Source organism: Mya arenaria, chromosome 6, assembly GCF_026914265.1.
Source record: "Mya arenaria isolate MELC-2E11 chromosome 6, ASM2691426v1".
In the NCBI taxonomy this organism is placed as follows: domain Eukaryota; kingdom Metazoa; phylum Mollusca; class Bivalvia; order Myida; family Myidae; genus Mya; species Mya arenaria.
Window position 1 is genome coordinate 61,643,238 of NC_069127.1, and position 25,426 is coordinate 61,668,663.

Here is a 25,426-nt window from a genome sequence, read left to right on the forward strand (position 1 = left end):
TATACATTTAAGAAACAACCAGTGTACCAATATATTATATACATAATTGGGATATAAGGAAAGCCAACCTTGGTGCAGTTTCCCTTTAATTTGAACTACGTATACAGTATTGAAAACAATAATGAAAAAGTGGCTAGCATGGGATATTTGAGTGTCCCTTTAATTGGCAATAAAACTGAAGTCCGATAGTTGATACAGACTATACTGTCTATAGCTCATGTTTATCTTATCAGATTAAAAATGCAGACAGTGCACTTTACAATTTGAACATATTAACCGATAAGCAAATCCAATACACAATGCAGCTATATATCGTGAGACATGTAGGTATAGCTAGAAAGACATGTACATGTACAGGTATGACTCATTATGCACTACGAATACACCGTACGTTAATTACACAGTCCGTCGTATACGCTGTGTTGAAACGGAACACCTGAGATATATTTAGAAACATATGACGACAGAGTACGATACGCCTGATTGCATCAGCCAATCGGAGAAGAATTTCCACTTCACCTGTCCCTCCCATGCGCAGAGAGCCTGCGCAGAAATCGTGTGCGTTACACAGATTCTTTGTATCATTCCACGCATACCTTTGAATGTGAATATTTTGGTCAATATTTCAATATCAAAACAAACTTTTGCAATTTTTACAAACTGGATACATAGCTAAGGTAAGTTCTTTGCTGATCAGTGAAAAAACGGCGTAAATCATTCTAAATTAAGGCTAAAATCGGCTTCGGACATCCAAAAATGTCTGCTTGATTTTTCGAATCTCTGAAATATTTGTCATACTTCGAGCGGATACTTCCGGGCTAAGAGCAAGTGACGGAATTTGTCCAGTGTGAAAATTGGATTTTAAATTCATAGGAATCATTTAACAAGCAATCTTTTGTAATTATAAGTGAGGATATGTATCGGTTTAATGTGTGTGCGCTGTGTTACGCTAACATGACCCAGATTTTGAAGTTTTCGGCTGGCGAAAAGTTGAGACGGGATGGTAAGCGTCTAGGCGATATAGAACAAGGGTGTAATACACAAACATATGTAATCTATGGTTTACCTGTGCTGGCTTTAGAATAGTATGCACACTTTTTATACACTTGTTAAATAAGTTAATACGCAGTAATATAACAAGATATACCTTAATTGATTTGCTAATTGAGCACCTGTCAGTCTTAATTGAAAATGAATTGGCCAAAAAGTTTTGATTTATTGCATGATAATGATATGCAACTTTCATATACAGAGCTTGTATAATTATCAGCAACCATAATGTATACGACATGTTAGTGATAGCAACTGGCAGACAAACAGATTTATTTTATCAAATGCCTGAATCATGTTTGCAATTAAAATTATGATTGACCTTTTGACAATAACATTATGATAGATAGATGTTTTCTGTCAACATTTATTCTGTTCTCACCCTGAGGGTGGGAGAAGTTTGATTTCAACATTGATATACCGTTTAATTCTACTAACACCTTTCTCAGATATTTATCTTTTGTAGATTTTAATATCTAAATAACAATACTGTTTTTCACTTCAAACCACACATATGATAAGATGCACTTTGATATGATTTGCCTTTGTGTTGCATTTTAATCTAACCCAACTATAAAAACTAAATGTTTGCTTCTCCAATGAGCTATTCCTTCTTCATATGTTGTATGTACATGTACTGTATGTTTTTATTCACAGTTGAAAATTTCAAAGTTAAACTTAAGCCAGATATTTAAATCGATTCAAAATGTAAGTGGTGTTTTAATTATGCATGACAGTTTAATTTAATAATATATACACATGTTAATGAAGGCAATCATCACCAATGTTTATGTTCACTCATCATGGAAATATGGGGAGGTGGCACGATTTAATATTAACCAAAGTGCATGTTTCAAGTGAATATGGGTTTAAATAAATGTCAACCTTTTGATTAAAAAAAAGATGACAGTAAATTAATCATTGCAATACTTACTAAGAATTATTTCCATGTTTTTTATGCAAATAAGATATTTTTACAATTCTTCGCTCGGATAGCTATGCACAATGATCAATAAGGAGCGATTCAGTTCTATGTTTTAACAATGGGGCTGGTTTGAAATGGGACCCGGTTTGTTTAAATGTCAAATAACCTCATAGGGTGAAGGAGCTAAAAAAGTTATGAGAAATGTTCTGAGTGGAATCCATAACATTATTGGTCTAAGGGATGATGTTTAAATTACTTTGTGCACACAGAGATACTTGTTTACCTTGGAATTATTTGTAAAATGCAGTGTCTTAAGAACTTTAGAGATTCAAGAATGTAAGTTCTGATGAATTTCAGTGCATAAATATATTATCAGGTTTTAATAGAACTTCAAGTATTAAACCAACTTGAAATGATTAGATAATCTTTGTTATATAATTGCTTGTCAGTCTTTATATTACCGGTAATATCATCTGTTCTCTGTTTTGTTTCTTCATGTTCTTCTTTATTCATATTTCTTGATTAAAATATTATTAAAAGAATATATTTTTATTCAAAAAGAAACCTTATTTTACAATTTGTCCATTAATCATATGATGGTTACTACTTTTGCCAGCAATAATTATTTATTTATGTTTCATATTTATTATGATCTTAATGTCTGTTCCACATGTGTTGTTTTTAAATAATTTATACGGCAATGGTGTTAAAAAAGCATACATGTATAATTGATTAAACAGCTCTTTGTACCAATATATTGAACAAGAAACCATCATTTAATGGTGAAACTTTGTGTAGCAGTTAACATATAATTGCCTTTTATTCAGTGCTCGTTTTACATCTAAAGCATAAACAAGCTTTTAATTAAAGGTTTTAAAACCATGAATCAGATCATTATAAACATAACAATGAATATAACATAACAATGAATATTTTTGTCCACAGTCCTCACTGCTCGGCTAAAATCTAGGTCTTTTAAAATTATCTCTTGAAAATATGTTCGGATTAAGAATGTTATTTTATATCTTTTACATTACTGTTAATACTTTCAATTTGTTTTTAAGTGCCATACGAATAATGCTTATAAGTTATCATTATGCACCAGTCAATTGTAACCATGCCCCCCCCCCCCCCAGTCCGGGGGTATACCGGGGATAGCCAGGGAAATGGGCCTTGTTTTTACCTTTCACCTTTACCTTTGAATGCGGTGGTTTTGACTTCGCTTTAAATATAGCGGGGAATGGGCCTTACCTAGGGTCCCTGGGGTGCGGGGGCATTTGGCGGGGATTTAACCATCTGTTCATCCCCGCAGGGCCTGGTGGGGCCGTGGTTACAATTGACTGGTGCATTACATCATCATCATCAGCATACATATCCAGTTAATTACATTAATGCTTTGTTATAATGATAAATATTTAGAATATAATATTCATTGGTTTCCATATGTATTTTCAGGATTTTCCCGTTTGTTCCCCATATCATGTCTACACAGTCATGGGGGAACCTTGATCCAACAACGATACCCAACAACAATAACAACGGTGTGCCAAAATCTGATTCTGAATACCTCCAACAGAAGTCCTGGGGAAGCATGGACGGCCCTCCTCAACCTCAAAATAACGGACCCCAAGTTCCACCTCCACCGACTAAAACGGAAAATGATGATGATTTGAATGATGATGAACTCGGTAATGACGCAGAGGGCGTTTGGAGTCCTGATATTGAACAGAGTTTTCAAGAAGCTCTGGCAATTTATCCACCTTGTGGACGAAGAAAGATTATCTTGTCTGATGAAGGAAAAATGTATGGTAAGTAATATTAAAGTATGGGCGTGATTCTTGTACATTTTCAGAGGTACAGCTTGAAGTATTTTGTTTGTAAAATCTTTTTTTCACATACTTAATAGCTTTTATTAAACATACATGGCTCAAAACCTCAACTTTTGACTTCAGACGTTAATTTCATGTATAATACATCAATTTTATAAAAGGTGTTTTGAGTGATGTAACTAATGTGAAGTAGATATATTCATTATTATTCTCTTTAGATGTATGCTATCATTCATATTTGCTGTTATGAAAGTCTTTAAAACGGTACAGTGTAATCTATTTCAATACTCTACTGAAACTAGTTTTTAGTTTCATTCACTATTTCATGATTTTTTTGGCTGTATTGAAATTCAACATTTGTCATCATGGCCTAAATATGGCTCCTGACCTTGATATATTACAATAAATGGAATGCTAGGATTTTAGATATGTAGTAAGTGAATACAATCTCCTGCATTTTTAAAATTCCTCCATTTAAGAAATGGGGAAGTTAGTTCAGCTATATCAGTACAATTTTGTTTGACTGGGTCACCATAAGTTTATGATCCTATTATTATATGTAGATTAACTATGGAGGTGGTTAAATACTTCAGTGTTTCAATGAAGTTAGTATTGCCAATCTTCTAATCTTATTCTTCTTGAGTCTTGACGATCTTTACGTAGGCTTATGTAAGCGCTATTGTTACATTATATTAAAATATTAACACTGAAGTATAATGTCGAAAAACACTGAAAGAAAAGGTTATTGTCTTGGCAAGATCTCAGGACTTACTATGTCTTTGGTTGTTTATACTTAGGTTTTATGTCACTGTAAACCATGTTTTGGGATAGGTCTTATCATAAAAGAAAATAGATACTAAACCTCAATGTATTTGCTATTACGACAGTGTTTAAATTTACACCCACAAGTGTATAAAGATCTATCAACGTATAATTCGTATACGCTCTGTTTTAAGTTTTGCATCGCTTCTTTTTCGTCATGTTCTAATGTGCAGGACATCCATTTCCTTAAATGTAACATGCATTTGACAGTGATAGTGAACGCGGTGATTAAAAAAGGAAAAAACAACTTAACGCAAAGTTACAATTTATGAGGTTGTTTTTGGCACCTGTGTTATTTAAGGATTCGAATAAATCTACACAATACATGAATCATTGATGTTACACGTGTTTAAAGACGAACAATTTGGTTTTTGCTTTAGCCAAAACAATCTGGTCCATCAATGATTCATCTGCTCTAGTACATCCCTTGGCCTCGCAAATTTTATTGTCATGGGCCCTGGGCTTAATGTTGGGAGTCCCAAGCACACATATGTGCATATAATAGTTTAAACAATGCTTCCAGCAGAATAATTTTTAGGATAATTGGTTTTCATTTAAAAGAGTGTGGGATTTTTGATGCGCAGCTAAAGGTCATATTGTTTGGTGCAAACATTATTCATCAAATTATTTGAGTCCAAACAAAATTCATTTTTCTTATAAATGTCAATAGCACCATAAATTCTATATGATGTATCTTTTACCAGAAGTAATTCATCAGTGTTTGTGCAACTATTAGCGATAGAGCATTAGTGATTTTCATGGTAATTGATGATGAAGACTCAACCACAATATGCCCCTTACATTATTCACGTCCTCAGCTTCTATTTGCATGGCATTTAATATTATAATATTTACTTTGATGATGCAAGTGTTATAAATTGTATTGTTTGACTGTTTCAGACAGTTTTAACTTGCCAAATCAGGAAATAAACAACTCGGTCCGTCCTGTATTACGTTAATACATTAGTTTGAATGTATTTTTTTTACCATAAGTTTTATATTAACTTATGCTAAGTCACTCATCATGTTACGCGTGTGGTCTTGTGTTGTAAGGAAAACCGTATAACCTACAGAAAACACATGCATAGTGACCATAAACCATACTCCACATGCACCCAGACTGAGATTTGAAGCCGGGTCGCCTTGGTGAGAAAAGAGTGTGCTAACCTCTGCGCTTACCGAACAACCAAACAAATATATATATACATTCATACATACACAGCAACATAGGAACTTTCATCAGTTGAATTTTATTAAACCTCAGTTGAAGTACCGTACATATATTTTTAAGCAGTGGCTTTAATTAACCAGAAGATCTTATTGTTATAACTTCACCAATTATCACTGTATTTTCTTAACAAGAAGTTTCTTTGATGCTTGTGACAATGTATTTGTCATTTTCTCCGATCTGGTATCACTATGCTCTGTATAGCTAGCTATTCACAGTGTTAAATGTATAGAATTGCATTGAAATGGAAATTGTTCAAAAAGTCCCATACATTGAAAAGCTTTAAAGATTTCACATCAGTAAAACAAAAGAAACCTATTATTTAAATGGAAACAAACGAATTACTGTTGAAACTCATCTGTCATCAGATATATTAGTTTCAGCGACACCTTAAATTGATTGTTTGTTTAAAGTTGAACGCTTTCTTTACATCTTTTGTTTTATTTGTTTTCAAGAAGGCAAGGTTGTTTTAAATATGACTTGAGTTCGAAATAGGATATAGTTTTGTATTAGGAGTTAAAAAGATAAAAGGCTGACAATAATATTGTTTTTTGTTAAAAGAATGATCCTTCATACTGTTTTAAGCCAACTTTATATTGTCCATTGTCAGACTTTTTTCCTTACACATTGTTTTCTTGTAAAAAAAGGAGTTTGTGCTGTAAATAAATACTGTTTTTAGCCAACTGTTTAAAATGGGCTATGTCAGACTGTTATCCTTACACATCGTTTTCTTGTAAAAAACATGAGTTTGCGCTGTAAATACTTTATTTAGCTGGCTGTTTAATATGGGATAATATTGTCAGACATACATTTTGTTTTTTTACACATTGTTTTCTTGTAAAAAAATGAGTTTGCGCTAAAAATACTTTATTTAGCCGGCTGTTTCATATGCGCTATTGTCAGACTTTTATGTTTTCTTGCATTGTATCCTGCTCGGCTGGTTGTCTGTTTAATTCTACAATCTAGAGTCAACATAACATAAAACAGCGATCCAATCCTCCGTCTATTTATCTTTTAGCTTAACTTGCAGTTGGCCCAAAAACTAGAGTCGGTCTTATGAGTCATTGGGATTTTGCACTGTATACCTGTAGATTGGCTGTGGTCTGAACACACCTGTATTATATTATAATAAATGAACAAATCTAGGACATAAAAAAACTGTCAAGGCTTTTAGGAACTTAATTGTTAAATTTGTTTGTTAAGTAGGTTGTATTGAACTTATAATAATTGTAAATTTTGTGAATTATATAGAAACACTAGATAATGACTTCAGCTTTTGAATGAATGTCAGGTCACCGTGTCAATTTTGTTTTGTCAAGTCAAATTGGATGAAGTCAGCAGATGAGTAATCAATTTTTAATACATGATTAAGTCTGTGGTTAATGTTTCTTTTTGGACAAATTGCACATGGTCTTGTGGTTAAAGAGGCATCCACCTTTTACCCAAAAAATCTTTGGTTCGAGCGCCACTAGTGCAAGTTTTCTTGACCACTCAAAACAGACACGTAAAGCAGTCATTAAAATTAGATTTTTGGATAAACAAGCCAAACAACCTACAATCAATGATGTTTGCCATCAAAATCCACCAACAAGCTCTGCTATGTATATATTTAAACATCTAGAATTTGAGCAGGCTGGAAGGCATTTTACGAGTGCAGGGCTTGCAGACTCGTGATAGACGTGACCACTGTTACATGCAGTACTGGTTTGAACCCAGGAAACGAACTCGAATGTAACTTGTATCGCCTTTATCATTATACATCTACATTGCCAAAGACTCCCAACTTTTTCCAGACCAAAACTCATTTTTCATTCTTTTTGTTCTTATAAGTTTATAGAGAAGTTGACATTTTTTTACCAGACCAACAAAAAATTTACCAGATTTGGCTGTTCGGTCAGGACGGGCTTCGTGAATGCTGGCTTATATCTGCCTTTACCAAGAAGCTCAAATACATTAGTATAAACTATCTACTGCATTTATGCAAGGACGGTTTGTAAAGCCTTTAAAAATTGTCTCTCAAGTAAAATAATGTTGACTATTTTGTCAATGTGTGTTAGAAATGCATTTGTCATTCTCAACGACATTGTTTGCAATGTTATTTCTAAGCAAATTCTGTCTTCAAAGATGAAATATTATTTCCCATGACTCAAGTGGCTTGGGGTCTTCAAGTTATTAAAGAATAAACAAACTAGCAGGGACGTCTGATCGGTACATAGAAAGTGAGCCTTCGTATTAATTCAACTAATATTTTCATTGTCAAGTCCATAACCTAAACGGGATGTCCCGCTAAGCTTACAATCATGTATACATCGATGTGACAGGTTTGATCAATGTGTTCTGTAAGTAATCCTCCAGGCCAGTCTTAAACCCATCGATTGTAATCTTCTTTGATACTGCTTATTTCATCAATTTGGTAATTGCAAAAATGACCTATGTTTTGTTAGAAAATAACACATTTTATTCTTTCTTGCTCCATTTATTTTTATTCTTCTGTCGATCAGCTGTTTTCTTTTGATCGGCTAAAATTTACAAATGTATGCATTGTCAGGCGGTCCAATCGACAGGGCAAAAATAACCTTTTTATCAGTAGACCCTGATCCAATTTAGCCATTAGGACTATTGAAAATAGTTTGTTTAAGTGAACAATATTTTGATTATAGATTGTATGTTTTGACACTCGAGGCGGGGTTGACCTATCGTGACCTCTCGAGCGTGGTTGTCGAGTTAAATTGTCGTTTTTATCATCACGGTGTATTGACATAAGGTATAAATTTGAAGATAAAGACTAGTGTACATGTAGGCAGAGACTGCACTATATTTAGAAAAAAAAGACTCATCTATTAACCACCTTTGGCTTTCATCCATTTGGATGCAAACAATTTGTTAAGAGTACATATTATAAATGTCCTTCAAAGATTTAAAGCCCAATATTTAAGAGGCTGTCTTCCAAAATTAAACCCTGTAATGATTAAAAGACTGTACCATTCTGTTGCTGTACTATACTAGATTATGATATTGTCAAGATTATGAATTTAATTTGATATTTTAGCAAATTGGTATTTTTTTTGAAAATTCCAGATTAGCAAGTGCTGTCCTCTAATATTTGTCTTTTTTCTCAGTTATTTTATTTTTAGCAACAGACTCTTTCAGAAGAAATGGACCAATCCTTGGTATTGATTACCTCCCTTCTTATCATTCATTTGATAAAACTGGCTCATCAGCGCTGTACTATAATGCTACCTTTCTCACATTTTCAGGGAGAAATGAGCTTATAGCTCGCTACATCAAATTACGAACGGGAAAATCCAGATCGCGAAAACAGGTGTCTAGTCATATACAAGTATTGGCGCGGCGGAAAACCAAAGAAGTTCAGGCATCATTTAAAGTAGGTGTTTAAAGTTAGTTTTTACTTCCAATCAAGTTATTCACGAACGATGTTCGTTTTCAGGGCGAAACGAGCTTATTGCTCGGTACATGAAGTTACGAACAGGTAAAACCCGGACACGGAAACAAGTGTCCAGTCACATTCAGGTGCTCGCGCGGAGAAAAGCTAAGGAAGTCCAACCCTCAATGAAAGTAGGTCATCATATCGCCAGTGATATATAAGATATTGCTTGCTTCCACGTGGTATCCATGTAAACCACTAGCTTTGTTGTCATAAATTGAGTATGGTGGAGCAAAAATGTGTATTTGCTCTGTATGTGACATGAGATGGATTTAAGGAAAGATTTAGCCTTGTGTAAGAAGTTACCTTTGGTTGGCTGTAAAAAGCATGGTGACAAGTATTAGAGCCTCTCAATTCTATCCTGCATCTTCTGTGTGTGTTTCTTTAACCCTTCCATATATCCTATTAATTTTTGTTTTATTCTTTGCTCAGTTTTGAAAAATTTGCCATATTTGATTTAATAGCAAAACTTAAAAAGAGCTAAAATTTAATCATGATTTAAGTTGTATTCCCTGTATTGTGGAGATGAGAAGCAGTGTCAATTATTCTGATAAACAGTATTCTTTCTGTTCTTTGAGTCTAAAAAAACTGACATAGTCTAACATTATAGTAACATGACAATGATTTTTCCAATAACATGCTTGTGTGAAAATGCTGGAAGCTGTAGCTGTTCTAGGGAGTCTTGATATTTTTTAACCACTGGTTTGGCACATCAGTAGACATAATCATATCATAACTAAAGATAATCTTTTGATTTTATATGTACTGGATATCTGAAATAGGTTGAAAGTTTTAACTTTGCATGAGCATGGTTCTGTTCTATTAAAATTAGCTTAATGTAGCTATCATTGGAGCTCTGAATGTTCAGCCAGAAGGCTTATTGGAGCTTTGAACAGGCTTAACTTTTTGGACCATTGAACATATACTGATAAGTTTACGTTTAATTTTTAAAAGCCTACATCTTTTTCAAAGATTAAACAGCCTAAAAGCATGTTAGATGAATGTTTTGAACTGTCTTTAAACTCATGGGTTCTTGAACAGGAAAAATTTAATTAGACCTTTTTATGTCCAAGGACTTTGAATTTTGGTAGAAAGACAACTTGACAAGTTCATAACAGTATAATGTTTGTGATGCTTGCATGAATGTATGAATAATAAAGTGTTTTGTAATTTGTGCACTTTTTTTTTGCATGCTTCTTTATTTGAAAAGACAGTTATTTTATTAGGAATAGCAAAAACATTTTATTTGGTATGGCTCATTTACTTAGTAACTTGCGTGAAAAAGTTAATGAACCAATGTTGTTTTTATATGTGTCACAGTCATACAAGTTTCTGATAAAATAACAATATATAAACACTACTGTTTGCGGTGATTTATATGACTTTCTTATGAAACAGTTTTTCAGAAGAAAAAAGTGCTGAATACAGCTGAATTTATATGAGACAGAATAACACATCTTTTATTATGTAACAAAAACAACATTTGGCAAAGTATTCTGAAACAATTTACACTGTTTTTTGTATATATATATAAATTATATTACATCTTCATAATACCCATGAAGAGGAAATATTTAATTCAATGGCGAAATTATTGGCTCTTTTTTAACGTAAAACTCCTATGACTGTGATGCATGCCTATCATTTTGCCTGTTTATATTGTAAATAACTGTAACCATGACGACTCCTGCTAACCTGTCACTGTTTTCTCCTTGGAGCAGGACAATTTCTCGAGCTTTCAGGACCAGGCTGTGAAAGACAAGGCGTTACAAAGCATGGCGGCCATGTCATCGGCACAGATTGTGTCCGCCAGCGCTATACATAGTAAAGCTGTTGGATTACCGGGTCTTCCCCCGGGGTTTTCTCCGTCCTCTGTACGCCCCGGGTACCCAGGGGCGCCGGGAAATGTAAGTGTGAGAGCAGTCTGAGAAATTTACAAGCAGGGAATTTGTTTTTAATGCTCCTCGAAGGGTGGGAGTGTAGTTGCCCCTGTGTTTGAATGTTTGACGACCATTTGAAACTCTTTTGTGTGAGCTTCAATTTCATATCTTTTTGACAGTTTGAACGATTTGAAAACAAACTTCGCACTAAAACAGGAATGAGTGCACATTACAACTCCTACCTTTTTTTTCAAAGTCAATATCAATCTATGTGGTCTGATGGCATTTTTTGGTCCGTTCTATATCTATAGGACTGCTGGAAAGATTTCAATATGATTTGGTGCAAATGAGTAATAGAGGGTTTTTTTTGTTTTTTTCTGGTCCTGTTACTTGTGTATTGTGTACACTTGACGCATTAATATATTTTATTTGAACACAATTTGACCATTAATAATCTTCTCCTCATTGATGTATGCTTTGGCTTCGAGGAGCATCAGTCAGTTTTAGTGACCAGTCCTTGGTTTTTGCTGTTTTCACCTTGATCATGCACAATAGTGTGGTTCATCTGAAATTTCCCAGGTTTTTGTACACACACTATTAATATAACTAGTATGAATTTGCAGTTGATTGGTTTTTAACTCGTCTGTTTTACGATAGAAATAAGTCGGGGAATTGTAATAGCCTTAGTGTTGTTGATGGCGTCAGCATCATAGAGTAAACACATTAGCCTTATCCATTACTCAAAGTACCTTCATCATATTCTTATGAAACTTGGTAAACATGTTGCCAGAGGGATTGCACACGTGTACAGCAAGGCCCATTCCCTGACTGAATAAAACCAGACGAGCAATTGTGCTTGCCCTGCAACATTTTTGTTTGTTAACTAGGGCACCTTTCGTAGTTTGTTTGTCTTCACTGCACATGTATAGGTTGTGTTGATAGTTTTGATTTTTATTTACATCAATTTTGACTTTTAAAATGAAATATGATGGAACTTGAAAATAAAAATACAATTTTCATTTGGTATTTCTTTGAGGTCAAAGGTGTCTGTCTGGGTTAAGTTAGGCCTCTCAACATTGATGAGTCCTGGATCTACCATTGAAAAGGATTAGAATCTTTGAATTTAGAAAAATCTTTGAATTTTGAAAGTAGATTCTTGAAGCATAAACAAATGTATTTTATATGTTTAACTGTTTGTTGTTTTCATATACACAGTTCCATGAAAGGTTGCTTGTTTTTTATATGAACTGAAGACACCATGTTTTTCCCCCCAAACGGCATGTTAAATGTTGTCTCCCACAAGCTGGCTGCTTTGATGTTGTGCGAATGTTGCATGAATTGTCTCTTATGTTCCTTAACACTAATTAATATGCTTAAATACAAAAAATAAGTGTAAAATTCAATGACATGATTTTTGGATAATGGTACAATTTCTTTATTTTTGATGTTCGCTAATTCATGTAGCAAAGTTTAAAAAAAATGTATGATTAGTCATCAATGAGTTGTAAGATATAATCTATATGATGACTCATTCAAAATATCAGGCTGAAAAGAGAATGCAGAATTAAGCTCAATAGTTTGAATGAATTTTTTCATAGCATTTTAAGTACATTGTTCTTAAGTTAATTGCACGATCTCAATTTGAAAAGGTAAAAAACTTTGTTCTCATGCTTGTTCAAAATTTGAAACTATGAAAAATATTAAGAAAGTAAGGCAGGTGATTTTATTTTCATTATTTTCTTAAATTTCAGTTCTGGCAACATCCTAGTGGTCCTGGAGAGTAAGTAGTATATTCTGTTCATTGCATAATAGTTAAATCCTCTTACTTTTACCATCGTTAAATTTTTAACTCGTTAATATTTCAAACAGCTAATGTAACGTTTGTGATAAAATTGATAAAACAATGATTATAACGGGAAGAAAATAAAAAATTTGCAATAATTGTTATATTTATTGCATGTTTTGTCAAATTATTCTCATGTAACAATGTAACACATGATTTTCTTTTTCTATTGACAATTTTTTCCCAAACAAAAATATACATGATCTAATGTTAATCCATTTGCAGCGTTAAGCCACCATATGGAGCCCCAGGTTATGGTCTCGACACAAAACCCCCGCCATCCATGAGTGGAGAAATGGCCCCTTCATGGCAGGGTCGCAGCATTGCAGGCCCGAAGCTACGCTTGGTTGAGTTTTCTGCATACATTGACCAGCAACGAGATGGGGATCAGGTATGTAGTGCAATAGCTCAGAGCAAGACAGCCATTTCTTTAAATAGAAAAATTGCAGAAACTGGCCCATAAGTCCTGTGCTAAGGGTGTCGCATCATGGTATCTTTGGCTCAAAGCCAGAAGCCTCCATTTGGAAAAAAATCATTGTAATATGCAAAATCAGTGGAACAATGATAGTATATAAATTATTTATTTTTGCCGCAAGTTTGACTTTGGCCCAAAACGATGGTACAACACATTAGTGCTACTTTATTACTTATTTTGACTAAAGTGGACCAAATGTTCCATTGAATGTTTAAAACAGTCATTGAAATTAGACTTTTGGATGAACAAGCCCGAATTCTTATACTATTGCTTGGCATCAAATTTTTGAACATGCCCTGCTTTATGAAATTCAGAATTTGAGCCAGACCGAAACATATTTTACCAGTGCAGGGCTAGTGGGCTTGTGTTATTTTCAACCACTGGTAAAGGGTCTTCATTTTTTAGGTTATACAAAATTAATGTTTTTGAGTGCATGTTTGAAACATGAGAGAATTTCAATATTAATATACATAATTCCCTATATTATGTATTCAATGCAGTAAACGGTTTCTCACGAACATTGAGAATTAAAATATTTTGTACATTTTTAACCCAGATGCCTCCTCTGTATGATAAATGATAGGCATATCATGTTGCATATATTTGATTTTAAATATTGTTTATTGCATCTGTCAATGTTATGACTGATTACATAACTGCAGCTGAATTAATGGGAAAAATATGGTATAATTGACCCTAAAGTGAAATTTAGGTTCAGTATATGAATATTTATGGATAAAAGGGATAATTAGAGCATCATTTTCAGTTTGTCATATAATTTAAACCTAAACGTTATAAGTTCAATAAAGACGATGGCTTATATTTGCAATGCTGACAGTAATTGGTATATCCTGGTTGTACCCATCCTGCTTCGTTGTCGGATACCCTCGATACACTACTGTGCTATGCTTTATTGTGTACCACAGGCTATTTGGCTAGTAAATCTCATAATCATGAACTATTAATGAGGTGGCAGTTTCATGTGTTCCGTAAGGCACCAATGCGGAAATATGCACAGACTCTAAAAAGGTATTCTTGTGAAAGCTGGAATTTAACTCGGTCCATCATATCACTACATATTTTAAAACAGCCACTTAGACCTCTCGCCTGTTGAAACAAACAGACATTGTAGGGTTATTGAAGATTTGTAATTGTAACATGCGATTTCATTGGAAAAAATGTCTTTCATGCACATTTTGCCCATGCCATGTATGAGAGTGTAACGGATGAAAAAACTGTGTGCGGAAGACTATCCTGTGTTTGATGCATTATAAATTTTTGAAATATTTTGTAATGTACTGGTACTCCTATCCCATTTGTTAGTTATTGCTTGTTAACAACTTTGTGCACATGTCAACTATAGCAACAACAGTTATCAAGATTTTTATTTTTATTTTCAGTTTCACAAGCATGTGTTTGTCCATATTGGCTCCAATACCACCTATTCAGATCCCCTGCTGGAGGTAAGAGGACTATTTCTGTAATAAAGTGTGCATTTTGTCAGATATTTTACCCAGACAATTATTTTCAGAAATCCTTGTGGTATCAGACATAATGCTGTATTAAATGCTGTCAATTTATATAACTCAACAACATAACTTGTATCTGGTCTGATACTGCTACATCCCATCGCAAACAGCTGCGCTATTCAGACACTTGTGTAGTCTAGACACAAGCTGAAATTTTAACGTCATCGTCAGTGTTGTCAATAAAAACCGACTGCCAGCAAAAATTGACAGTTCAAATGGCAATTTGGCTGGTTACAATTTTAAAAAATAAGTACAATAAGTAGTACCCTAGATGGTTGGTTACTTTACTTTTTGAGACGGCTCAACTGAAACTTATTGAGTACCCTGAGCCATTATAGCAGACAATGTATGCTATATTCTCTGTTCAATTCAGGTTGATGTATATCAAATGTTCATTTCTATATTTTCCAGGCAGTGGACATCCGACAAATTTATGACAAGTTCCCAGAAAAGAAAGGCGGGTTGAAAGAACTGTATGACAAAGGCCCACAGACTGCATTCTTTCTCGTTAAATTTTGGGTAAGTATAGTTGAGTGCATAATCTAGTTCTTTTCACATTTTATGTTTGAAGAATGAGTATCTTTATCCCTTTATTTTTGCCTATTGGCATTATTGATGTTGTTTTACATATAGCTAATTTATACCGGAAAATAGACTGGCTGCTTGTAGCACCTATCTTTGCTCCAAGGAAGACTCAACTCCTCATACATCCCATACCAACTTGTCCACTTCTCCTACAGCCCATTCCAACTGTTAGGGGGAAAAACTCTGGGAAATTCAAATGAAAAAATGAAGAGTGCTCTGTACAACATGTTTCTTTACAACATATATACTCAGGACAATGCTTTAAATTTAGTTTATATTAAGTGCTATAAAAGTAGAACGAGCCAAAAAATGGCTATGCCTGAGCGTTTAAATATTGAGGGTTAAACTCGCTATTGAGGGTAAAATGCATCAGTTTTCTGAGCCACGTGGCATTTATGAGGTTTTGATGTGTTTTTGATTGGCATTAAAAAATCCCCTAGATGGAGAGATATTCAACAGAACAACTCTTCCAACAGTTTCTTGACAAAAGGGTCCCATTGTCTCTCTTAGATGAGAGGCTTATACGTTCATTCGTTTGATTATTTTGAAAAATGACATGAGATAAAATTTAGAACATTTTATCTTTCAGGCGGATATAAATACGAATGTTCAGGATGAGCAAGGGGCATTCTATGGAGTAAATAGTCAGTACGAGTCCAGCGAAAATATCACAATTACTTGCTCGACGAAAGTGTGTTCATTTGGAAAACAAGTGGTTGAAAAAGTAGAGGTAAGAGACATAGATAAAGTCTATTGAAGAGACCTTTATTCCAGCAGAGAAAAGGAACTGTTCATGTTCGATATACTATATCTTAAAAAACAACTCCAAACTAAAAAGCTTTGATAGGAGACATAGTTCTGAAAATAAGGGAGTATTCCCGTAAAATTGTCACATTTAATGAGAAAGTGTTTCTTGAAATTGTCACATTTTTGGAAGAAGTATTTCATGGAAATTGTCACATTTTATGAGAAAAAGTTCTCCGAAAATTGTCACATATGACAATTTTCAAAGAATACTCCCCCATCACACTAAATACATATGTTATAAGGGTGTATGCTTATGTATCTGAGATGCAATGAATAATGGAATTGAGATATAAAAAAAAAAGGTGTTATCGGCGAGGTTCTTTGAATCATATCACAGCTTAGTTTCTCATCATGAACAGTTATTTTTTCGTCCTGTAACTCTATACAAACATCCTAGCTTATAGAAGCTGATTTATAAGTTTCCTGTAAAATGTTGTTATTTGATGTTTTGTAATCTTAAATGAATGTTATTGCATGAATTACGAAACATTATGCCATCTCCAAGTTATTCTGTTAGATCTCTATAAAAATCAAAGTATTGAATTGTATTATAAATAAGATGATGTTTATTGAATTATTGCATATGTTGTGTATAAATAAACTAATGTGATATATCACTCATTTCAGACGGAATACCCCCGGTTCGAGAATGGGCGATTTGTGTACCGAATCCACCGATCACCTATGTGTGAATACATGATCAACTTTATACATAAACTAAAACACCTGCCAGAAAAATACATGATGAATAGTGTGCTAGAAAACTTCACAATTTTACAGGTTTGTTTCTAAATGCTAGCCATGCATTAACTGATTGTGCTTAATTTGTTATGTAATTTTTACTTAATCATAATGGGAGATTCAAGTTTCTGTACTGCAAAAATTGTCCATTTACGGTTTTATTTTATATCTGGGCTGATATTTATAGATCATCTTAAGTAATTTCCTAACTTGAGTTGATTTCCTAAAGTTTCATGGTCAAATAAAAAAGAAGAATATTTTTAACCTAAAAGTACTTATTGTCAAACAGGTCAGTGAAAATAAAGTATTTCTGATATTATCAACTCATCACATTGCAAGTACATGTAAGATACAAGCATAAGGAAAATGACAAGTGAGGAAATGACTTATGAAAACCAGCCCAGTACTGTGAACTATTTAGATATTAAAAGTTGTCAAAACTACTTTACTGATTTTGACTCTATGACAAATGACGTCACTTCACAGAAACCTGTCGTGTTTGCCAAAAAGCAACATGGTTATCATCGTCTACACACCAGGGCTTTTTCATCAAAAATTGTGAAGAGGCCTAGCCTTTTCATTTTGGGAAATTTAAACGCGTGAAATTCTGCAAATTAGGAAATTTAAATGCCTAAATGTCTCAAAATGGGACATTTTTGAAGTAAGATCTTCCTTTTTTGGAATATCTGGGAATTGTGAAAAAAAAATCTGGAAATTGGGAAAATATGCCTTTTTTTCCCAATTGTGAAGTAGCCGAATTTCGGCCCCTATCAAAGAAGGTGAAAAAGCCCTGCACACAAAGTGTTTGAATAATTTGATTGTAGAAGTTGTTATATATTATTACCATTATGCATTGAATGTTTATTCTATCCGAAACGTTTTACATATGTAATATTTTGTGTTGTTTTTCAGGTTGTAAGTATCCGTGAGACGCAGGAGACTTTGCTGTGTATAGCGTATGTGTTTGAAGTATCGACGAGCGAGCATGGCGCACAGCACCATATTTACAAACTGGTAAAAGATTGAAACCCCACCCACCAATAATATGGGCTGAAACAAAGTTATGTGAAAAAAATGTGCGTACTATTTCAGACGTCATTGTATCACACATATTGACATTACCCCCTACATTTTTGGAGTGAAATCATTTCTTAACATGCTTGATGAGGCATCGTTATAGACTGTACGAATTGATTTCATGAAAAAAATTATATGAAGTTAATTCTGTATGCAAATATATGGGAGTGTCGGACAGGCTTCGAAAGCAAAAGTGTTCAAAAAGGTTGTGCTGAAGAAGAAGGCTCAGATATGTGAATAAAACAGAATGTTTGCTCCCGAAGACAAAATTTGGTGCATAATTTCTTCAAAGTATTCAACCTGCTGATCGCCTGTGCTACATTTGTTATTCAAACCACTGATTATAAAAGCTATGCAGAGAGTGAATGTTTGATGAATCGACGAGCGTGAAAAAGAGGGCCCGGGGTACTTATTAAACAGATGTGAATTATGCAGATTAATTATTAGTATATTACTACAGAAGTGTAATTATAGGATTGCAAACCATTTGTGCATTTACCGGTGTTCAAAACGATATGGTAGGCCTCAGTTTAACCAGAATAGCTACTGTAGTGGTTAATACTAAGTGTTTCATGTTAATTATGTTTTTCAATAATACCAGCAATAATGTTTTGTAGATTTCTATAAATTTAAATAAAATGGTTTCTGTAAATTTGAAATAAATCTATTGTAACATGTACGTAGGTCGCGTCAACAATTTCGGCCCTAGGTTCAAGCTTTCCAACTTTCCTTCGTGTCCTATCTTTTCCTACTATTGTAAAAGTCCTCTTACCTTTTCCTACTTTTTGTCAAAACCTATTTTTCTAACTGTTACGATAAAAAAGCTGATCCATATACCAGAAATATTTTTATTTGTTCAAGTTGATCTAATTATCTTGGTTCACAATGCTATGTTTCAGATGATTTAAACAATATCGATCTGCTGTTTAGCCTGATTGCAGGAAAATATTCAACTCCTTTAAACCATGATACAGAGCTTGTTTTTATCAAAGTTATACTCGCATTGAAAATTTGTATGCAATGGTTTCCTTAGTTTCCGCCTTTTGTCGTAAAAAAATATTATTTCTACTACTGTTTTGTCAAAAAAATCTCTACTTTTTCTTACTGGAAAGCCTGAAAATTGAAAAGCTTTAATTTGGAAAAAAGAATCAGTGTTTTACTTTTAATGTTACTTTATGATGATGCATGTATGTTAATAAATCATTTCGCCAAAAGAAAATCACTGGGCTTAAACTACATGATGCGACGCGTATATCGTTCACTCGTTTTTTCAAGAAATAAGTGTTTGTTTTGTTTAAAATAAATCACCAGTTTTTTAATCACCAGTCATATACATAGTATAAATGATACAGATTTTGTAGTTACAAAGCCATATATATATATATTTTGTAATACATACTAATATTTAGTCAGTCACAGATGATGGAAGGTATTTTTGTACTAATTGATCTCAGTAGCGTATGGTTCACTATGCATGAATGAGTGTTAAAGTGTCGTTTTGTCCGATGTGGCATTTTATATAGTTTGTCACTTTTTCTGTTGCATGTATTCAACTGTCACAGTGTTTTAATGAATAACAAATCGGTCTTAAATGAATGTCTATGTTTTTATTTCCTACTCGTGATTTATAATAATTTGAGTGAATTTAAAATGAATTTAGGTACTTGAAAAAGTATTTGCTGTTAATGATACTAGATTTTAAGATTTTTTTTGAAACTTTTAAATATTAGTACTTATATATAGGAAGACACAAATCATATGCAAAAGCGGGAACAAAAAATTATATTTAAAAAGTATAGATATCCAAAGTACCAGAATATTTAACAGCTGTTATAAAGTTATATAAACTGTGCTAAGTCAAACTGATTATTGAACTTTTAAAATGGTTTTATAAAAGTAATGGCAATGTTTGTTTACTGAAATTCTGCCTGCCTTGAATAGCATCTGAATAAAGCTTCTTTGATTGTTGATTTTAATATGTTTTGCTTTGCAATAAGCCTAAATGGACATTCATGTGGTCGAACTCTCTTATAATTAGTGAAAAGGTTACAATAGGGTTTTGTGAATTCATTGGAACTGATGAATTGCCATTGAAGACAGGACTTTTAGTAGATACTTCACTGTTGAGATTTATGTAATAAAAGTTCTTATACTTGATGGCAGAGTCATGTTCTATTAGCTCTGAAAAATGGTTATTTGGGAAACATAAAATTATTAAAAAAAAATATAAAACCAAAATCACACTTTGATGGCTAGGGTTATCTAAATGATTGGCATTACTAGTTTTTCAGAAGCAAGCCCATTGATTTTTTGTTCAAAGTGTAGATCGAATATAAAGTGTCTTCCCTCTTATTTACAAATAATAAATGCATACTGCTTTCCTCATTTTGATGTAGTCTTAATCATTTCTATGTACAAACATGTGGAAGTTTGTTATGCAACATCTGTATTCATACATGATAAGACTCCAACAAAAAATCAAAACATTCTGGACTTTTTCAGTGTGGAATATTAAAACAATTTATATATAAATATATATGCTTATTTTAAATGTTTAAAGTTGCCAACTTATTACATATTCTGGTGTGCAAAATTACAAATAAGGCCATGCCATGTTCATTTTTATCTTTTGTGTCAGTTTTTGTCCTTAAATTATAGCACTTTTTCTGACAAAACTCTAAATTATCAAATTTATAAAATGTGTCAAGAATAGCAGTGTTTACAGTTAAAAGTTAAAATATTTTTGTTTGTATATGACTTAATCATTAAATTTTTATGGTAAAATCCACTTAGCCCTTGGTGTCAAAGAAACTTTAGGCTGTGGTTTACAAAAAGAAGCTGACACTAAACTGAATTGAATAGGTATGGCCTTTTCCCTAGTCAATATGGTTTAAAAGATGATGAATAAGTGAAATGTACTTAAGCTTTACCTTTGGTAATTAGAAGTAAGTTCAAATAGTTTTAAATGCAATGGTTACTTCAGTTTACAAAATTAATGGTAAAATTCACTTTGGAATCATTCATATGCGTATGCTCTCTTACTGTTTTAAGATTGAATAGATTTTATTGGCTGTGAACTTGAAATTTGAAAGAAATCCTCAATATTTTTTCAGAGGAACATTTCACGAATTTTGTTTATACTAAAATAATTTTGAGGTACTTTCTGTGAAGTAATAAGTGACTTAGTTTTACTTTATAATGAGGCTTCTTTCAATGAAAAATTTAGTGACTCTTTAATACTTTTCATGGATAACTTAGTGACTACTTTTAATGCTAACATGTTATTTCAATGACAAATTAAGTGACTTGTATGGATTTTTTTTATTGATTTATTTTATGATATAAAGAGTGACACAGTTTCTTTCCATTGAAAAATTAGTTACTTTCATTAACAAAATATTTATTTTTTAAGGAAATTTAGTGACTTTCGTTTGATGGTTTGAGGTATAATTTACTAGTGGAAAATTTAGTAACTTTCTCATTGAAATGAATGTTGTCTAGAGTGACTTTTTTCTCCAGTTTGGGATTGATTATCCTTACTGTGTAAATAGTGTAATATACGAAATGAAAGTGCTATGTTGCTGTGTTTTAAAGCATGCTGCCCCAAAGTTTTTATCCCACCTAGGTTTACATTTTGTTGTCAGTTTCTATTCGTTTTATACATTATAATGCATGCATTACTAAATTATGCAGAACTGAATTTATGGTACCATTAGGAAAAAGCTTATTCAGACAACTGTATTTCAATTGGTGAATTCTCAATTCTCTGACTGAATAGCTGTTTTTGTCCCAAATTCAAAATTATGCAATATTTTTCTCGTGATTGTTTGATTTATAAATTCAAAGCAATATTAATGAATTTGACTTGGAATAAAGTTCAAAGAGTACACAACCTACTTATAATGTCTTTATAATGATGTTATACATAAAAAAGTGATAAAAAAATTGTGAATAGTTTTAAAGTTAGGAGTTTTTACAAATCATATCCTTCCTTGTGCCTTTACTTAAATACAATTATATACTTTGCTTTGTGTAGAAATCTACATACTTTAATTGTACTTACATGTACAAATAATAATCATTATACTGGTTGTGAAATCCTTTTTATTATACGCTAGTAATACTGTTATAAAATTCGTCCCTATAAAAGCTTGTTGTATTCAGGAAATTTATGAACTTTTATTAAATTGCCAATTATTCGTTGTAAAGGTATATGCTGCTACTACTTATGATATATAACTATGGGCCGATTGTTCAGAACTTTGTTAAAGTTAACAACCTTGTTAACATCATCGTTGTTAACTTTTAAATGTGACATATTTTATGATGTGCTGATGTAATTAAAGTGACACACTTATTCAAAATCAATAAATACACATGTTTAACAAACATCAATTTTGGCTGTTAAATCTTTAACTTCCTACTGAATTAGGCGTTCATGGACAATTTTAATTACTGATTACAAGATTGTTACCATGTATCTAATAGCAGAAAGAGCAAAAACTATTAAATGATTGGTGAATGCTTAAAGATTTTCCGTGGTCTTCTACCCTCTCATAAGGTAGAAATACCGTGTTTTATTCACCTTTCTTTCTACTAAAACTCTGTATCCTTCATAAGAACCATTGTTTTTGACATTTATTTATCCTTTTGGAATATAATTACAATATTATTAAATGTGGTATATTTTATTTGGGAATAAGAGTGCACCTTTAAAGGAAGCCATTATAGCTGAATCACATGTCAAAGTATTTGTGAAAAGTACCGCAGCTCACTTCTGTGTCCAAAACACTTTCAGGGTATTAAAGATTTGAAAGTTAACAATGATTCAGTTCACAACGTTGTTAACATGAACAATGTTTTAAACATTCGGCCAAATGAGTAACTATTTTTTCCCCAAATCATTTGCACAACTTGCCTTATGTATATTTTATGTATATGGTTTTCGATATATTCTACATTTGGTGAGACAACGAAGTGTTTTTGTGCGAATATAATGAATGAATACAAAATTGTATGTGTAGCATTATATATATAAAATGAATGTATTTTACCTTGACACATGAAAAATAGATCATTAGCAAAATACCTACTCTAATATTTCCTAAATGTTAGAATGATGGAAATGTTTCATAGAAAAAAAATAATTTCATTATGCAAAATTATACTATTGTTGTATTCATAATTAAACATTTTGTTTTGTAACTATTACAGGTTAGTTTGTTAAATATACATGTATACAAAACATATTCAGTTTTGAATTGGATGATTAGATTTAAAGCCTTTAAAACAAAGTTGTGCCTTTGAAATTCCATCCAAGTTATGCTTTGTTGCAAAACTGCACCATCTTAAAGTTTGTTTTTGTAAGATGGTAGCTCTGTTTTGTACAAATCTAATTAATATACATGCATTTAATGTCCAAGGGGTTAAGAGGTTACGTTTTTAGATGATTGTTTTTATCACAATGTTGACCATTGAATTGCCATATTCATTTGATGCAAAGTATTTTAAGCTTGTCTGTTTTTTTCTGAGGAAATGATTGAGGTATTGTCAAAGCCTTTGTGTTGGCGTTGTAATTGTGCAAAAACAATATCATTGGCCAGCACTCACGAGCCGGTCACAATATTTATATTGGTTCACATGTTTCCAGATAGTATGCACATGTTTAGCAAAGTTTATAACTCTGGCATTGAGTTATGTCCCTTTTACACGAGTAAAATAACAGACGAGGGTTGGCGTTCGCTGATGTGTTCTTGTTTTAGTATGATATATGGTATGTTACTGTGTGCTATGTTGGTTGTTTAATAAAGCTTTATGATCTGTGTTTCATACATTGTACAGACTTTTTTAGTATTTATCATAAACATTCTCGGATGTTTGTTTTTTCCCAGTTTAGCTTTTCTTTCAGTTTATATGACTGCTGCAGAATACTATTTTTCCTTTAATAAAAGTTATACCAAGGCATTATAAATAATAGGTAAACTACTGTCTACTGTACACATTTTGTAATCACTATTTAAAAGTACAAGCAAATATTCATTTTTATCTCGAGGTCTATATTATGCGTTGTACCTACATTCATTATATCAAGAACATACATGATCTGTTTTCAGTTCTCAAACATATTTTGTTCAGTTAGTTCCAAGAAATTTAGTAATAGAATTCCCAGATAGTCAAGAGTAAGATTCTGTTAAGGTAATAATATATGATTTATATACCTTTTTTGAATATTGTTGCACATAACAATGTCATTTTAGATGAGATAATCTCATTTTAAAGTCAGCATGTTACCAAACATTACAGCATGAAATGGTTAAGTTAGAAAAACACATCTCAGCATGCGGTTTGCAAGTGACAAAACATTAGAGCATAAACAGCATGTGACAAAACATATCATGAAGTCGGCAAGTGACTTGCAGACTGTATGCTCTAATGTTTTGTCACTTGCCAACTGTAGGCTATAATGTTTTGTTACTTGCCGACTGTATGCTGACATTTTTGCAACTTTTTAAATGGATTAAGTAGATAGATATGTTATCATAAAAAATATATAAGATTTGCTTGAAAAGTTATAAAGACCGTGTATGTTATTGATGTTTATATTGTTATCAATGCAGCAAGCTATTCTTTTGTTGTTTTTTTCATACTGCCCTCATCTGTTTATCAAATATTCATATGAACATTTTAGACTTGATAAATAAAATATAAATTTATCAAATGTGTTTTTGTTAACTATGTTTAGGTTATACTTATTAACTTGATTGAGGAGATGGCTGAACGATGATATGAATCACTGTCAACTACATTTCCAGAGTTGATACTAGTACGGGTGTCTTTTCAAATACCATGAGAAAGAAGCACTTGAAGGGGATCGATAACACAGCCTTTTTTGTAAGAGACCAAGACATACCGCTAAACAGCATTTCTGTTTTAACTGTATTTTAAACTTCATTTCCCTACATAATATCTTGAATGAAAAAAGACTATATTGCGTACGAACTAGAATTTATCAAATGGAATAAGTCACTTGGCTGGAACAGTTATTAAATAGAGATGTTTGTCAACATTATGCCCCACCTGAGCACCATGTTGTCAGGATTATATGGACAATTGAATGAAATATGCATGGACCGAAATGACAGCTGATTTGTCACTGACATGAGATGCCGTTGAGGCAGTTTTAAGATTAT

General features: G+C 32.7%; 1 protein-coding gene across 6 annotated transcripts; it reads left to right on the forward strand.

Moving 5' to 3' along the window:
* The first annotated feature begins 541 nt into the window (after positions 1 to 541).
* Positions 542 to 24,065, forward strand: LOC128237223 (transcriptional enhancer factor TEF-1-like). Of its 6 annotated transcripts, none has more exons than XM_052952571.1 (11): positions 542 to 677; positions 3,431 to 3,783; positions 9,112 to 9,239; positions 11,018 to 11,206; positions 12,931 to 12,959; positions 13,248 to 13,413; positions 14,898 to 14,960; positions 15,438 to 15,545; positions 16,201 to 16,341; positions 17,046 to 17,198; positions 18,072 to 24,065. In XM_052952571.1, the coding sequence occupies exons 2-11, from the start codon at positions 3,456 to 3,458 to the stop codon at positions 18,183 to 18,185; spliced, it is 1,419 nt and encodes a 472-aa protein (XP_052808531.1). In that variant the 5' UTR covers positions 542 to 677; positions 3,431 to 3,455; the 3' UTR covers positions 18,186 to 24,065. The 6 variants fall into 6 exon arrangements, with proteins under 6 accessions (XP_052808531.1, XP_052808532.1, XP_052808529.1 ...); XM_052952572.1 differs by lacking the exon at positions 542 to 677 and adding an exon at positions 820 to 1,003; XM_052952569.1 differs by lacking the exons at positions 542 to 677; positions 9,112 to 9,239 and adding exons at positions 2,092 to 2,311; positions 9,303 to 9,430.
* Positions 24,066 to 25,426: the final 1,361 nt, after the last annotated feature.

Excerpts from the sequence above, each read along its gene's own strand:
- LOC128237223 (XM_052952569.1), top strand. The coding sequence starts at position 2,277 with ATGCAGTGTCTTAAGAACTTTAGAGATTCAAGAAT. Across the intron at positions 9,431-11,017 it reads AAGTCCAACCCTCAATGAAA|CAGGACAATTTCTCGAGCTT; the intron begins GTAGGTCATCAT and ends TTCTCCTTGGAG. Across the intron at positions 14,961-15,437 it reads ATTCAGATCCCCTGCTGGAG|GCAGTGGACATCCGACAAAT; the intron begins GTAAGAGGACTA and ends TATATTTTCCAG.